The 17,534-nt window shown below is 45.9% G+C and overlaps 1 protein-coding gene across 1 annotated transcript; it reads left to right on the forward strand.

Annotated features, from left to right (window-relative positions):
- The first annotated feature begins 540 nt into the window (after nt 1-540).
- LOC136649159 (DGAT1/2-independent enzyme synthesizing storage lipids-like) lies at nt 541-12,696 on the forward strand. Its single transcript, XM_066625605.1, has 6 exons — nt 541-829; nt 2,793-2,957; nt 4,607-4,800; nt 7,681-7,741; nt 8,240-8,379; nt 12,592-12,696. Exons 1-6 carry the CDS (start codon nt 541-543, stop codon nt 12,694-12,696), a joined length of 954 nt encoding a protein of 317 aa, XP_066481702.1.
- The last annotated feature ends 4,838 nt before the right edge of the window (nt 12,697-17,534 follow it).

The raw sequence follows: 17,534 nt of genomic DNA on the forward strand, positions 1-17,534 counted from the left end.
TGCCAGGCAGCCACTGGCAGCTCCTTGGAGAAAGGGAACTTTTGCCCCCTTTCCCTGCATAAGGCAAGAAGCCCCACAATGGGGCTACTTGACTCTGCACCTGCTATTGAGCGGCCATAGAGTAACAGAGTTCAGTGCTGAGCTAAGAGGTTTCCTTATCCTGGGGCAAGCCTCCATGTCCCAAATTGGTCTCCTCAGATCTGTGCCAGCTATTTTGGTGGTACACATCCAATGAGAGTAAAGGAGCGGGAAGAGTAGAGGGTGCAGAGAGAGGATTCAGGCACATGCTGGTGCTGCTGGGATCCACCCCTTTCCCCCCTCTTCCTCCTGCCCCACTCTCCAACCAGATGTTCTTCTGAGCTATAGCAAAATGTAGGTTTTTCTTTTTAAAGAGTACTGCCATTGCCTAGGTGTAATTTGCATCTTAACACTGTGAGTCTGTTCACTGTGTCTTTTTTTTATTCCCCCCTCCAGCAATAAAAGTGAAGAAATTGTTTAGCTGTGAACAGAATATTTCTTGGCTTTTGTTTTACACCAAAGATGACAGCAAAAGACACAAACTTTACTTTAGGAGAAGGATCTACATCTTGGCTGATATGCACTTTGGAAAATTCTCCAGTCTTTAGTCTATATTGGCTGGGCTTAGTGACTGTGGTAATACTCTATTGTCCAGTAGTACTGTTATTTGTATGGCTCAGTTGTTGTAGTATCTGCATAAAAATTTGTAAAATAACTGGTATCCTGCCAGTAGATCCTGATAGCGAACAATGGAGGAAACTACTGCAAATACATGCATTTCTGATAAGTATGCTAGGAAAGGTGTTGCATGGTAAGTTGGATCTTCTTCCTTAATCTCTAAGGGGCCATATCACAAATAGTTCTTGTGTTACAACACCCCTGCTTTTCAGGAGGAGAATGAAAATCCAGCTGTCCTCTGATTTTGTAGGAATAGGAAATGGAATAGGAAATGAAGTCCTCAATCCTATGGGGTTTTTAGGACAGCAGAACTCAGTTTCCACTGTAGAAAAGGCCACTGCTGAGTGCAACAGAACCGCTGGTAAAAATGGCCAGGAGCTCCACACACCCACCACCAATAGAGCCAGCCCCTACTAGAGCAGATAGGGGGTGGAGGGGCAGTTTGTGGGAGATTCAAGGAGGAGGCAAGCTGGAGGAGGTAGATTTCAGCATATGGTGGGTTTCTCTCCTCAATTTTCCAGCCCGCCCGTTTCCTTCCTCTCTGGAGTTACACCAGCAAAGAAGTGTGAGTCCAAGGAGACCCATTGGTGATCTGGCAGCCTATCTATAGTTAAGAAACCGTTTTACTTATCTTTTGTTGGCCATTTGATTGTGCATCCACCATAGCATGCAGCATGTACTCCGTTGGCACAGCTTCATGCTGTGGACTGGCAGGGGATAGGAGTGGGCAATGAGGCTGCAATCCTATACATATTTACTTGAGAGTAGGGCGCATTGAACTCAATAGACATACTTTTGCATAAGCATAGATAGGATTGTGCAGTAAAAGTCATATTGCTTATCTTAATTTGTTTCTGGCTTGAAATCAGAAAGGCAAAGGTTAGTGGAATCGGTTTAAAAGCACTGACTGGCTTTTATTCTAGCCCTCCCAAAATTCTCTTCTTCCATCAGTTTCATAAAAATATATCCATAAAAAATAGAATCGGGACACAAACCGAACTGCGCCTTGGGCCAGTACAAGTCCCTAGGAGGGTCGCCACCTCAAGAGGCTGGGCCGGCGCAGGGACATGTGCCAGCCTGCAGAGGATGAATCCAGCCTCCATACCAACTTGAAAGGGGTGAGCCCTGCATCAGCCGCTCGACCAACGCAAGCGTCTGGGGAGGGTGGGGAGGAGGCAGGAGGGAGACCTTCTGGGGTGGGAGAGGGTGGGCAGAGGGCGGTCCTGGGGCAGATGGGCAGGAAGTGAGAGGCGGGGCTGGGATCGGCAGTTTTACCAGATCCGAAAACCCGTTCCCGAGCGGTGCAGAGCAGCTGCAAACCGCTTTGCTGTCCTTGGACTTGTGCCACCTCTGAAAGTGGCACAAGTCCAAGGGGACCCATTGGGACCGCAGTGGCTTACCCAGGGGTAAGGGGAAGAGTTTTTCCTTGCCTCTGGCTGAGCCACTTTGTGTCCCTTTCTTGCGCTGGATACAGCACAGGCCTCCAGGCCTGCCTGTTTCAGTGCAAGAGATTGTGCTGTCAGTAATATAATATGTTAAAAAGTACAACCCCAAATTTTTTTCCTGCTGCAGACAGTTGACCTCTACACACATCAAACTGTTTTGTGACATTATCACAGCTGATTTTTCCATTTGAATGAATTATTGAATGACTTAATTAATGTATACTCCCTTCTTGGCCAAGTCTGGCTCATGGAGCCAAATCTACAAAATTAAAATTCACAAAATTCTAATCCACGAGAAATATGAGGAGGTGTTTATGACTGTGTCTTCTGGTCCCTGGGAGCTGATGACAAGTCTATGCTCCAGGCTGTCTCTTCTGCAGGGCAGGAAGGCAGAAAGAGCTGCTGATGGACACGGGCTGGTTGATGATATTTTTGATGATGTGCACAACTAAAAGTTAGTCCAGCATATCACTTAATAGTTGCCTATAGATCTGATAAGATCTTTAGAGAGCCCCTGTTATATGCAACCACTGTCTGGATTGATTTGGTGGAAAATTGGGTAGGATTGGTCTGTCAATCAGCTGGCACAAATGCAACTGTGTCAACAGAGCAGAAACTGCATCCAGAACTTTCCTGTTGTTCCTTGGACAGGTTATGAGGTTTACGGCATGGAGAATCTTCCTAAAGGACCCTCAATCCTTGTTTATTTCCATGGAGGCATACCTATGGATAGCTTTTATTTCTTACAAGAGGTCTACAGAATGACAGGAAGAGCGTACCTTTCAGTGATGGATCATATTTTTTTTCTTATACCAGGTAAAACACAAATATTTTAATTCTGGTCATTAGAAGTATTTTAAAATGGAACATTGTAATGTTTAATCCAGGATGGATGGTGCTGACTAGAGGTATCAAAGAGATATTCCTTTCGTCTGATACACATGCTGCATTTCAGGGTCAGACTGCTAGGGACCTCACATTTTTTTTCTTGGCTGGAGGCCTGTTTGTTTGTTTGAAGAGAATATATTCTGCTTTTCCCATGCCAAAGCAAATGCCCAAGGCGACTTACAAAGTTCCATCATAAATGTACATTGTATCACAACAAGTAAAAAGAAAATAGAAAAGCATCAAAACATTAACACTGAGGGTTCAATCCTAACCAACTTTTGAAGACCGAGGTAAGGGCAATGCAGCTTCAAGGTTCTGGAACAAACAGTCCCTTACCTTAAGGAGGTCTCCATGAGTGCCACCCAACTGCAGGATGCAGCACATGCCCCACTGGCACAGCTATGCCAGTGCTGGAAAGTTTGTTAGGATTTGGGCCTAATTTTAACATTAAATACTAAAATATTCAAACATTAAACAAAACAAAAACCAGACATATATAGTTGAGCCATGGAGGGAGGAGAATAAATTAGTCCAGGGAAGCAGTCAAGTCACAGCAATATTGCAGAGATGCAGAGGGCATCGACCAAATACCAGACAAAACAGGAATGTTTTGAGCCCTTGCCAAAAGGCCATTCTCATGAATGGGAGTTCTGTAGTTGTGGCACCACTACAGAGAAGGCTTGATTCAAGCCACCACCCCTCTCACTTAGGACAGAGGTGACACCTGGAGAAGAGCCCCCTTAGAAGACCTAAGAAGGTGGGCAGGAATGTATGTAAGGCAGTCTATCAGTTAGCCTGGACCCAAACTGTGAAGGGCCTTAAAGGTTAATACCAGTACCTTATCCCTATTGTGGATATTTTTCTTATAGGTCCAATATATTATTATTAACAGTATTTATATACCACTTTTCAACTAAAAGTTCACAAAGTGGTTTACAGAGAAAAATCAAATAAATAAATGGCACCCTGTCCCAAAAGGGCTCACAATCTAAAAAGATGCAAATGAATACCAGCAGACAGCCACTAGAACAGACAGTGCTGGGGTAAGGTGGGCCAGTTACTCTCCCCCTGCTAAAAAAAGGAGCACCCACTTGAAAAAGTGCCTCTTACCCAATTAGCAGGGGTTAACCCAATTAGCAGGGGTTATATCCTCCCCATGCTGTTTTTTCATCTTCTCTGGGGATGGAGGGGACAAGAGAATCAGTCCCACCAAGTGAAATGGCAGTTTGGGGGAGAGTGGAAAAGAAGCAGGAAGAAAAAGCTTAAGCACCTTCTCTCCACTCCCTATTCCTTGGCTCAGAATGATAAGGTCATTTTTTCCCCCTTATTGGAAGGGGAAAATTTGAGAAGGAAGGAAATTGATAGGAAAAGGTGCAAGAAGGGGAAGGTTTAAGGGTCAGCATTCCACCTGCTGATTTTTCTCCTGCAAATCCCTGCTTAATGTTACACCACACACACAAGTTTGGGAAGGTGTGGTTTCATGACATGTGTCCTGTCTAGTTCAGAAATAAGTTGAGATGTTAAAAGTACAGTCATTATCTAATATCTCCAATTTTTATTTGGTTGTGTTTTTCCAGGTGTACAAACATATATTACTCTGCTAGGCGGTGTTCATCCGAGCAGAGAAGAGTGTGTGGATCTTCTGAAGGAAGGGCATGCGGTCAACATTGCACCAGGTGGACTTCGAGAACAAAACTACAGTGATAAGACTTACAAACTCATCTGGGGAAAACGACATGGATTTGCTCAGATAGCCATAAAGGCAAAAGTGGTGAGTAAGCATGATGTTTGGCAAGTGTATGCATGCATGCAAGTATGTTGTTCAAATGATAGGTAGCAGTGAGATCTGGCTGCATGGTTTGGCTCACTGTCTGTTGTGGAGTTTGCAAAACTGCAAGAGCCTGTCTGGAACATGTTGGTCAGCAGTACTGCTGAGCTCACACTGATCGCATGAAACCTCATTAGAATATCTGTATTCTATCAAACGTTATGGTCAATTAACAAGAAAATGAAAACACAACGGCCCTATGGTACAAAAAGTGGATTTTCATAACTCAAAACTGATCTGTGAGACTGATTGTTCTGAGAGCCAATGAGACGTTATTATGGTACAGCACTGAACCAATAAGGTGTTAATATGAGTCTGCTCTCATTTCCATATATAATACAGTTACCCCTGCTAACTGAGTAAAGAGATACTTTTTCAAGTGGGGCTCCTCTTATATTTAGCAGGGGGAGAATTGGCAAAAGATACTCCAGCACAGTGTCTTTAACCAATAAGGGGCACAATTTGTATTTATTTGCCTAATTAATTAAACTTGATTTTGTAGTGGAGGCGGGGGCTACAAAATCTTCTTTGAGCCCAGGTTGCAGATAGATGTCTTAGCTATGCCACTAGCTTGCAGAGCAAGCAGGTGGCAAGCATCTGGGGGAAGAAGGCATGTTTCCCCTCAATTTTCACTTTTAAAAAAACCTGGGTGTGACATCACTTCCAGTTGTGACCACTGGCATAGCTAGAGGGGAGCAGGGCACTAAGTTTTGCAGGGAGCCCCCCCCCCCCCATAGTGTGGAAGTGGCCCCTCCTTCCCTTGGGAGCCATTTGCCTCCATTTAGCCTCACCACAGCATGCAAGCGGCTCCTCTCCTCCCCTCCCCAGTTTGGCAGTGGACTTGTGGTACTGTGTTTTGCCAAATTCCTAATCCAAGCCTCACTTATTTTTATTATTTTTATTATTAACAACAGTATTTATATACCGCTTTTCAACTAAAAGTTCACAAAGCGGTTTACAGAGAAAAATCAAATAACTAAATGGCTCCCTGTCCCAAAAGGGCTCACAATCTAAAAAGATGCAAAAAAAACTGTATAAAAACAGTTGTATAAAACAGTTGTATAAAAACTGAACAGATTATTATTCATGATGTGAAAATTGTTTTTTAATTTCACACCTTCATTGCTTGACTACTTGGTCTGGGTGCATACAGTACAGTAGTTTAAAAAAATTAGCCCACATTAATTGAGTTTTAGGGATTTTAGTGATGTGGAAAGGCTAGTTTCTTAGTATGTTATGATGTACCTAGTAAAGGTATTAAAACCGGTATTTTCTACACTGACTGACAGGAACTCTCCAGTGTCTCAAATAAGTCTTTTCCAGCTCTGGAGAGGCCAAAAATTGAACTTGGTACCTTCTGCATGCAAAGTATGTGACCTGCTCTGAGCTAGGCTGGCAGCTAATCAGCTGTTTCAAGGACAAAGCACAGCTCAGCCCTCACACCAATTCTTAAGGAAGCTGGGGGAAAGTGAGCTATAATGCAATGCAAAAACTGACTTGAATTATGGTATAATTTTTCCCATATTGAAGCTGAAACAGCTGCTTGACCTCCACCATGCCCATTTTCAACACTTGTCTCAAAGGTTTCCTACAATTCCAGCTCCTCCTGTTAGGGCCACTACTCTCTCTCTTCTGACATCATCACACAGTGCCCAAGAACTTGTGACATCATCACACAGTGCCCCAGATGTCTGCCACACCACACTATCCTTGCTGCCCTGGCCATGCTCCGATTAGTGCAGCTAACAATTCCTTATCCAGTGTCATTTCCTGACCATACTCCATAGCTATCCCCATGACGTTTCTGTAGAAAGTGATGGGATCACATGAGCTTCTCTTAGGTCACTACTCATATCACCATATCATTCTATCTACCAATACAGTATGTTGTTTCTATTTAAACTTCCATAGTTTAAAATGGAAGCAACCTACCTGAGGCTCGAACAGCAGGGTGGGTTGAAAATCCAGATCTAAAATAAATTAATACATGGCTGCACGAGTAAGAGATCTGGAACTGCAGATAATTCACTCAATAAGTACACAGCCCAGGAACAGGCAAGCCTGGCTTGGAGCCCCACTGCTTTTGCTAGCCAGCAAAGCGTAGATGTGTCTGTTCTTATGATGGGGAACTTATGCCCACTCTAAGCTAATTAGCTCCCCTCTCATTCCCCCAACAATGGCCCTGGTTCTGCCCTGCAGTCCTGCTGGACCCCACCTCCAGGGTAGCTCACCTGTTCAACCTGCAGAGGTCCTCTCTCCTGCCAGCAGCCTCCCACCACTACAGCAGACCCTTGGTCCTCAGCAGGTCTTGGGCACAGCAGCCACACACCAAACTCCAGTGTCTCCAGCAATCTGTTCCAGCACTCTCCAAAATCCATTCACTAATGTCTCCAGTCACCACCCCCCTCTTCCTCCTTCTGCTACCCACAAACCCTTACTCTCTCAGGTGATCCTTATATCCTTAGGGACCTCATTGCCTCTAGTGACTGCAGCTGTGCAGCACACCCTTGGCTGAAAGCCCAGGCCTTAACTCTTAAAGGGGCCACTGCAGACACCACATTCTACCTCCTCACCTGATCTTCCTCGATTCCAATACATACTGCTGTCTCTCATGGTGACTTCTTCTGTGGTAACATGCTCTTCCTGGTAGCCCAATCCTGGATAAGATTAGGTTGTCAATTTCACTGCATATGTTAAGGGCACAATCCTAACCAGCTCTGCTCAGAAGTAAGTGTTATTTTGTTCAATGGGGCTTACACTCAGGAAAGTGTGGTTAGGACTGCAGCCTTAGTTTAATAATTTCTTTTCTTTCTCATATCTTAGCCAATCATCCCTTATTTCACAATGAATATTCAGGAGGCATACAGGGTATGGGGAAACACATGTAAGTTATAGTTTATATTCTAAAACATTTTATTTAAGCTGCACCCTTTCTCAGTAACACATCCAACTGAATGCAATGGAAATGACTTCCAAGAAAAACTGTTGAGACACAGGCTGTATATGCTTCAATATAGCTTGTGACTAAGGTAGTTGAAAGTCTTTATGTCAGAAGAGTCACCCGACGTACAATTTTGAAGTCTTCCTTAATATTCAGAAATATACAGAGCAGAATTTTTTTTTAAAAAGAGATTTTTTTTTAAAGATGACCCAAATATCAGTGGATTCAAGATTCCCTGTACACATGTAGAAGCTGAACTCTCAACAGTGCAAGATGTGCTGACGGCTGCTTCCTTGTCTTATTTCCACATGAGGACTTGTTAATTTAGCTGGCTATTTTTTGTCCCAAATATTCAAATAAAACACCCCTTCTCCCCTCAAACATGAAGGTGATCTGCAGTTTCTCAGTGTGATCCAAGTCTGATCTTATATTCGCATACAGGGATAACGAGATGGCTTTATGAACGAACCCGGTTACTAGTCTTTCCAGTATTGGGACCATTGCCAGTAAAACTTCGGACCTATATTGGAGAACCCATTCCATATGACCCAAACATAACCCCTGAGGAACTATTTGAAAAAGTAAGTGTTTACTTATTTTACTCCTGAGCTAAAAGATTTAGGGCCCAATCCAGAGCAGTGCGGCTGGCTCACTGCCGGCACACATTGTCGAAAACAAGCCATAAGGCATATCTGTAGGCATAAGCACCGACCCAGCACCGCAGCTGGCCCAGCACGAGTCCGCACTGGGACAGCACTGGTCGGAGGCTGGCGGTTTGCCACCTGGTGGTCGCTCAGACCCCCATGCAGCAGACAGATCAGTCAGGGCTGGGGGGGCAGGGAGGAGGCATTCTGGGGTGGTCAGGCCGCAGGGAGAAGGTGTGGCAGGGGAGGGGTGGGAGGGGCTGGGACCAGCAGAGCTTAGCTCTGGCAGATCCAGAGACCCGTGTTGGGCCTCGTGCCCGAACACAAGACATCCTTACTCTGTGCTGGCTAAATATCTGACACAGAGTTGAGTAGTCCCATTGCGGGGCAGCTTCCCTTACTCTGGGGAAAGGGACAAATGCCCCCTTTCCCTGAGGGGCCACCACCAGCTGCCCGGTGTGCTCAGGATGCAGTGGTAACCACTTTAGCACCGTCGCAGCCCCGCGTGCCAGGAAGCTCAGGATTGGGATTTGGCAACCCAATCCTAAGCTCTCTGGAGCACCAGGACTGCAGCAGCAGCACCAAAATGGCTGCTTCGGTATCCTAAGCGCATTGGGCAGCTGCCGGCAGCTCCTCAGGAGAAGGGGACATTTGTTCCCTTATCCCAGGTAAGGAAAGCAGTCCCACAATGGGACTACTCAATTCTACAGCAGCCCTTGGGCTGTGAAGCCCAACATGGGCTTTGGATCTGGCAGAACTCAGCCACCCCCCTCCCAACCTGCTCCCTCCCCACCCTGCCTCCTCCCTGCCTTTTCCCCGCCTCCCACCACCTTGGAATGCCTCCACCCCACCTCTCCCCATGCCCCCACTCACCTGTCCCCCACCCAGCACTGGGCTGGTGCCAAGGACTTGCATGTCATAGGGCATGTTTGCGACAGGGCACACTGGCAGTAAGCTGGTGCGCTGTGCTCAAGATTGGGCTCTTCGGCTGCAATCCTATACTTACACAGGAGTAAGTCCTATTGAACTCTCTGAGTAGGCACAGATAGCACTGCAGTGTCAAGGAAGACTTTATTCATTATCTTTTGCGCATGTGATGAATGCCTTTGGAGAAGTGGGACCGTGTGTGCTGGCCAGAGAACCCACAGCCAATGAGTCCGTTGGTCATGCCTGTTGAGAGCCACACACTTGCCATTAGCGTGAAGGATCTCAGCAAGTGTACAGCAGTATGTACATAAGGTTCTTCTACATTTCTTTCTTTCTTTCTTTTCCACATTTGTGTACCGACTTTCCTACAAGGAGTTCAGGGTGTGTACGTAGTTCCTCCCTTCCTTTTGTCCTCTCAACAACCCTGGGAGGTAGGTGAGGCTGAGAGACAGTGACTGACCCCAGGTCACCCAGGAAGCTTCACGGCTTAGTGGTGATTTGAACCTGGGTTTTCCAGGTTTAAGCCCAACTCCCAAACCACAACAACATCCTGGCATGTACGTAACTGAGAACAGGGGTGTCACACTTGTTTTAATGCAGTGGATTGAATGCTATTTATTCATGATGCCTGCTGAAGGCTGGAAGTGATATCATTAAGCAGATGATGGGCAGAAACACGCACTTTGTTTTCATGCAGGTCATCCTTAGCTGCAAAGGACAGACAGGAAAACATGCAAATCTTGATATTTTCCAGAATGAGAGAGCCCAGTTATCACACAGGCCGTCCTTTCAGCAGAGCTGCTTCTGCTGAGTGCAGCTCAGCAGCTGAGAGGCTCTCTGTGAAGTGATGCCTGGGCAGAAGCGGTGCTGTTGAAAGGGCAGCCCACGTAGTAATTGGGTTGTCTCAGTGCCTCAGCAGCATCTCCCTCTCTCACCCCTCTTGGTCTGCCTCTCCCCTCCCCCTGTATTGTCCCTTGACTTCTAAAGTCTCCTTCTGTGTGTTCCTCCCAGAGCCTTGGCAGACGCAGTGCTTCTGAAAGGGCAGCATAGCGTAGGCTAAGTTATCATATGGGCTGAATAAAGAGCTTCCATGGGCACCCCTGATTTAGAACCTTATTTCAGATCTTTCCAAACCATATGGAGAAATACTGCACACCATCAGGTATAGTTAATAGAGGTTTTTCACACTAATGCTCAACATGTGGTTGCTAGGGCCCTGGTCAGGAGGCACACTGGCATGGGGAGCATAGCCAACGGGTGTCTTCCTGTTTCCCCTCAATACTTTGATCAGTTGGGAAGGGTGCACCTGCCCTCCTCATTGATCACTACTCTCCTTCCAATTTCCTGAATTCTGACAGGATGAGGGAACAAAGTGGCAGAGAAAGTGTGGGGCAGAGGAGAGTCCTGTGCTACAGTAGTGACACCATTCTTAACTCCTCCACACTTGCTCTTCCAATTCCATCCCCTCATCCCTTTAGAAAGCAGGCAGTGACAGGAGGACTGGTGGGCCTGTTATACCACTGGATAAGGTAACATGGGCACTAGGGTATTTGTGTCCTGGACAATTGCGTCCTAGGACACTGGAATCAGCGGACCTTTGCATGCAGTTATTTTTGCATCCTGGACATTCGCGTCTGGTGTGATTATATCCTGATCATTTGCATCTCACTATAATTGGCAAGCAAACCTCATGTTATATATTGTAAACGTCTTATCTCTGGCCTAGCCCTACCTTTATGTCTTAGAAATAAAAAGTACATCTAACATAAATATACACATATTGGGAAACAAATGTCTGGGATGCAAAAAGAACAAATGAAAATGTCCAACACCTGCATGCAGTTGGTCAGGGCATAGCTGACCAGAAGCAAAGGTCCATTGCTAATGAAGTGGGATGGGCACGTTGTCTCGAGCAGTGGGAGGTTTTGCTTTAGCCCTGGACCCTTCCTAGATGATCTTGCCTGAAATCGTTACTTTGAATCTGAGGCCCTTGTCTCTAACCTGCCGCTGGTTAAGAGGTGGCCTCTCAGTCATGGTGCCAGGGCTATGCAACTGGCTTCCATTGGAGAGATGCCTGGCCTTTTGTTGCCTGCATTTAGTCAGCATTTGTAATATTGTAGGCACAATCCAAAGCGCCCTTTTGGCTGCTGAAAGTCCCTTGCGCCGGCTGAAGAGTGTTGCAAAAGTGCCATAAAGCACTTTTGCTCCACTCTTGGGGTGGATAGGCTGGCACACAGATGTATGCTGGCCTCCCCGCATCGATGTAAGCCCTGCGGCCCAGTAAGTCTGTGCCGGCCAAGCTCAGCTGGTGCAGAGATCTGGGGGTGTGTGGGAAGGGCAGAAAGGAGACGGGCAGGGAGGCGTTTTGGGGCAGGGGAGGGTGGGCAGCAGGCATTCCTAGGGGTGGGTGGTCAGGGAGCGGGAGGCAGGGCCAGGATCTGGCACTTGTGTAACCCAGTTCCCAGGCGGCCTGGGGCAGACCCTGGCTGCTTGGATTTGCACCACCAATTTTTTTCGTTTTGTATCTTTTAGGTTGGGTGGGCAAACTTTCACCTTTAGGGATCCTGGATCTTCAACAATTGTGTAGGAAAGAAATTTCCTCTTCTATACCAGGGGTGTCCAAACTTTTGGCAGGAGGGCCACATCATCTCTATGACACTGTGTCGGGGGCTGGGGAAAAAAAGGATGAATTTACATTTCAAATTTGAATAAATTTACATAAATGAATATATTAGAGACGGAACTTATATGAACAAATGAAGGCCTTGCAACAGTTCAAGGCCTATAAAAGGTCTTGCACAAAGCAAGGCCAGCCTTTCTGTTGCTGCTGCTGTATCACAGACGTGAAATAGCAAGCACAGGAGGGAGCCCTCATCTCACAGTCCATGCGAGAGATTGAACAGTCGCCCTCACATTGAGAGCAGTTGCATCGGTCAGCTTGGGCTCCAGCAAATCTCTGGAGGGCCAGAGGCGCTTTGGAAACTGGGGGCTCCCTATAGGCCGCATTGGGAGTCCCCAAGGGCCACAAGTGGCCCCTGGGATGGGGCTTTGGCACCCCTGTTCTATACAGTTGTTAAAAGTCCAGGATCTGTAAAGTGAAGGTTTGCCCACCCGTTTTAGGTTATTGTGTGCCACCTTGAATATTACTCCTACAAAAAGGCAGGATTCACATTTTGGAATGAATGAATGAATACCTTTTCCCCTGCTTGTTTCTCTTAACAGGCCAAAGCTGCAGTAGAAGCTTTACGAGACAAACACCAAAAAATACCAGGAAGCATCCCGAGAGCACTTTGGGAACGCTTTGAGGTGCATCGCAAAGAAGAATAGTGGAAGAATGGACTATTTGGATGTGACATTTGATAAGTGAGCTTTCTGGGAAACTTGAAGTAATGTGGAGCTGTTATTGAGATCATTAAGAGAAATGCTTCTGAGAGCTCTAAATATTGTCATAACGTGCCTTCCGGAAGACTCTGCTTTAATAAAGCCCCTGCAGAATAGCCCTAAACATCCCCATTCCATTCCTGTGAAGGTGTTCATTCTTAACACCTTCTGTCGCACCCTCTTTATTCACGTAGCCAATTAAACACTATACGTCAGTGGTCTTCAACCTTTTTTGTGCTCCCACTCAAAGAAACAAACAAAATATGAGACTGGGGACCAAAGCCGGTCCTGCCCCCCCTCCTGGGACACAATATGCCCCACTCCTGCCTCTGTTGCCGCCTTCCACCCACCTGGCACCCCATATATACCTCACTCAATGGGATCCTTGGTTTTGATACGTATATCTATTTCTATATTTTGGTAGTCACAAAATTAACTGAGACTGTCAGCTTTCATGTAGGATGTCAACACTCACTATGATAAATTACCCATTTTTCCCTTTATTTATTTTTTTGCCTGTTTTTCCTAATTTTCGAACTGTGCTAACTCACCAATTTAAGATGATGAGCCTGCTCAGGAGCTTCCAGAGAGTCCAGTTCAAAAATCTGCTCAGGAGTCCAGTTCAAAAATCAGTTGATACTGACAATATTTGGGAGAGAGGTGGGGGAAAAGACTAGGCTTAATACCGCAGCACATTATTCCAATTCTGTAAGAACTCTATTGGCTTTTCCCTGTTTCTGGATACAGTTCACAGTGTTGATCTTTACCCAAGTCCTAAACCATCTGTAAATAGATCATAAGGACCACCTGTTCTCATGTTTCTACCTATCTATTGTGATGTTGGGTAGTGGGGGAGAATTGATCCATGGTGCAGCGTGGATGGTATGCTGCCTGATTGGTCTGCATACAGGATGGGTATTTTTCAGTTATGGCCCCGGGTCCTGGAACTCATTGGAGAGGAGCTGGGATACTGCATTTAAATATTTGGGGGGGGGGGAACCTGGCATAGGCAGCATCACCAGCTAAAGTAATGAATGCTCAAACGGAAATAAGAAAAGCAAGAAGTCATAAGCACATCTTGCAATTTTGAGAGTTCAGCTTGTAGACGTGTAGCCATATTACCCACATTGGCATGTTTTCCATGGACTTCAGGCACCTAACTCAGGGACTATTTTGCTCACTAGCTGACCAGGATTCTTAGCACTCATTAACAATACATAACACATGTTTAGCTGCTCTGGATAGTTCATTGTGATTTCAAAAAAGTTTGAAACATTTCAAAGTGTGGTTTTTCTGTTGGCAACCTTCAGTCTCGAAAGACTATGGTATCGCACTCTGAATGGTGGTTCTGGAACAGCGTCTAGTGTGGCTGAAAAGGCCGATTCGGGAGTGACAGTCCCTTCCACACTGGGAGCAAGTGCAGTCTGTCCCTGGTCTGTCTCCCTGGCTATGGGCCTTCTTCTTTGCCTCAGACTGTTGGCCAAGTGTCTCTTCAAACTAGGAAAGGCCATGCTGCACAGCCTGCCTCCAAGCGGGCCACTCAGAGGCCAGGGTTTCCCACCTTTTTTGGTCCACTCCTAAGGCCTTCAGATCCCTCTTGCAGATGTCCTTGTATCGCAGCTGTGGTCTACCTGTAGGGCGCTTTCCTTGCACGAGTTCACCATAGAGGAGATCCTTTGGGATCCGGCCATCATCCATTCTCACAACATGACTGAGCCAACGCAGGCGTCTCTGTTTCAGCAGTGCATACATGCTAGGGATTCCAGCTCGTTCCAGGACTGTGTTGTTTATGCCTGCATAAAAGTCAGTGGAGCCACAGGTTTTCTGTGTGCAGACTCATGTTAGATGTAGCCTGGGATGGACTATGAAGGACAGTTTAGATAGAATTACTGCAAACTGAAGGGCGTTCTGTGGGGGCTGGGGGTGTGTTTTGGCTGCAAATGTAAACCATCCTCAGCTCAACATCTATTCTGCACTATTAACTATCTATTAATGATTAATGTATTTGAAAAATGTTTACCCTGCTCTTCTGCCCCTGGGCAAACAGCTATAAATCAATGTATGCAAGAATAGACTAATAAGGGCCCAATCCTATCCAACTTTCCAGCACCAGTGCAGCCACAATGCAGCCCCCCAGCTAAGGGAACAAATGTTCTCATACCTTGATTTGGCCTCTGTGATTACCTCCCCACCACAGGATGCAGAGCATGCCCCATGGGCATGGCTGCACCAGCACTAGAAAATTGGATAGGATTGGGCCCTAAGTCATCCATGCAATAATTCCAGATCTGCCCATTGCCCCATCATGGTTACCGAAACCCACCAAGGAGGCTCCTCATCCTGTAGCACCCAAAGTCCAGGCTACCTACTAGCTGATTCAGGCAGCAGTTCCTGTAAAAGTCTTCTGAGGTGAGGGAATGGGGCTGATCAGGTGGAATTTACTTGGACTAGGATGCAGGCAGGTCTTTCCCTGCTGGTGTTTGTATCCCTGTCAAACTTGTTCTCAAACTGGTGGGTTGTGACCCATCAGCTTGTGTAAAGCTTCCCCAGCCTTTTAAGGGGTGGAGGAAGGGGCAGTGATGTGATCCCCAGGACCGCATCACTAAGGGGGATGAGGGGGGATGCATTTACTTACTGTGGGCTTGGGAAAGAAAGCGGAAGGTGCAGGGAGCCCTGCACAGTCCTCTGTAAGGCTCCCTGAGCCTGGGAATGTTCAAAAATAGTGAGTGCAAACCACTTCCTGTTTGCAAATGCAGTCAGGAGATGGTTTGTGCTTACTTTTTGCCTTCACCCCTCCTCAGCAAAGACTTACTTTGGGAGTAAATCTCCCAAAAAGTTTGAGAACAACTGTGGTAGAACGTTACAGGGCTGTTGTAAACCACTATTTCTTAACCACAGGCTCCTCAACCTGCAATCCGGGTAAAATAGACCATACTGGCTTTGGCATTGAGATGGCAGGTTAAAAATTAAAGCAACAGCCATAATCAACCATTTTAAAATAAGAAATAAGGCTTGAATTGGAAAGATCTTGCATTTGTGTCTTTGTTGTTAACTTGGGGCAGAGTCCTGTTACTCAGTCACAGCTATGCTGAAATCCTGGATTTCTCACTTCTGCCCAAGGGGACAACAAAAGAAGTTGTAAGAGCAGGAACTCTTGGTTTTTTCTTTGTTCCTAGAGGAGGGTGAGCTCCAAAGGCCAAGAACTCACTCTGTGAGCCCCTAGGAGGAGAGACCTCACTGGGGACAACAAAACATGAGAGGAAAGAGCTTGCTGGTGACCCCATAGGATAAGATAGGACTTGTTTAATCAAACAAAGGTCAGAATTTATCCTGAAGCCTTTTCTATAACTGGATGTAGCCGCAAGGCAGCGGAGGTTTGGGATCAGAGTTTTCCTTCTCTCAGATGAGCTGCCTTCCCAGGCTAACGAGTCCCATCTACCCGGTGGCTGTTCAGTCGCCTCTTACAACAAGTACAGCCAAACTGAGGGCCTATTCTTATCCCTCAGCCCCGAGGGAGTCAACCTCGAGGCAAAATCCAGAGCCAGAGTCCCTGAGGCAGTTCATGGCTGAACACAGTCACGTTCTGGCAACTCCTGCGACGTCGCTGGAACCAACCGTATTGGCTTCTGCCTTTCCATTGGACCATTTCAGCGACGTGGAGAGGGGGGATTTGCTGCATGGGTAACAGTCTATCCTCCATATCTACTTTACCCAGGCTTCGTGCACTGGAGAGGACACTCTGTTCCAGAACACTATTCAGAGTGTATTAACACTGTCTTAGTGTTAATAGTGCTAACATTACCATAGTCTTCCGAGACTGAAGGATGCCAACACAAACACAGAATTTATGTTATTTTTGGCTGCTTTAGGTTCCAAGTGTTTATAATTAGTTTGTTTCCAGTGGAGTAAGATAGGATTACAACTTACAAGACCAGGAACTCCTGTTTTGTTTTTGTTTTTTTAAATTATTATTATTATTATTATTATTATTATTATTATTATTAACAGTATTTATACATCACTCTTCAATGAAAGTTCACAAAGTGGTTTATAGAGAAAATCAAATAACTAATGGCTCCCTGTCCCAAAAGGGCTCACAATCTAAAAAGATACAAAAGAACACCAGCAGACAGCCAGTATAAAAGACACTGCTGGGGTGAGGAGGGCCAGTTACTCTCCCCTGCTAAATAAAAGAGGAGCACCTACTTGAAAAAGTGCCTCTTACCCAGTTAGCAGGGATTTCCTTCTTTGCTCCTAGAGCAAGGTGGTGCTGGTGTGAGGAGAGACTTCAACACATCTGTGGGTTGAGTTGGGTCATGACAGGCTTTCCTAAAGATTAGCAGGAGTAAATCTGTGCTCATACAGCCCAGGACCTCTACCAGGATTCTGTCTCTTGCCCAATCTATGCAAATCAGGGAATCCAAACAACCTCTTGTTTCAGGCTTTGGCATTCTTATAGTAGGGATGTCAGTCTAAACCAACCATCTCCAAATTTTTCAGTACGAGGGCCAAATCATATATTTTTGCAGGCCAGAAAAAAAAATCAATTTTATTTAGGACAGAAGCAAGTGACACACAGCACACTGTCTCTGCCCAGTCTGTTGCAGAACCCGGTTTGTTATGATTTGTTTACAAATGTGTTTACAAATTTGTTTACAAACTGCAATCATTTTGTGGCACTGTTTAAAAGTCAGTGTGTGGAAATCTGGTTTGTTTTATCACCAGGAATGAGGTTAACATTGAATAATTATTGTTTGAGGGTCTTAAAACAAATGGCCCAGGTG

Source organism: Tiliqua scincoides, chromosome 4 (genome assembly GCF_035046505.1).
Source record: "Tiliqua scincoides isolate rTilSci1 chromosome 4, rTilSci1.hap2, whole genome shotgun sequence".
NCBI classification, from domain to species: domain Eukaryota; kingdom Metazoa; phylum Chordata; class Lepidosauria; order Squamata; family Scincidae; genus Tiliqua; species Tiliqua scincoides.

What these genes read in the sequence shown, in the direction of transcription:
- LOC136649159 (XM_066625605.1), top strand. Translation starts at nt 541, where the DNA reads ATGACAGCAAAAGACACAAACTTTACTTTAGGAGAAGGATCTACATCT. An exon ending in TATTTTTTTTCTTATACCAG is followed by an intron (nt 2,958 to 4,606) that starts GTAAAACACAAA and finishes GTGTTTTTCCAG; the next exon opens with GTGTACAAACATATATTACT. An exon ending in CTGAGGAACTATTTGAAAAA is followed by an intron (nt 8,380 to 12,591) that starts GTAAGTGTTTAC and finishes TTCTCTTAACAG; the next exon opens with GCCAAAGCTGCAGTAGAAGC.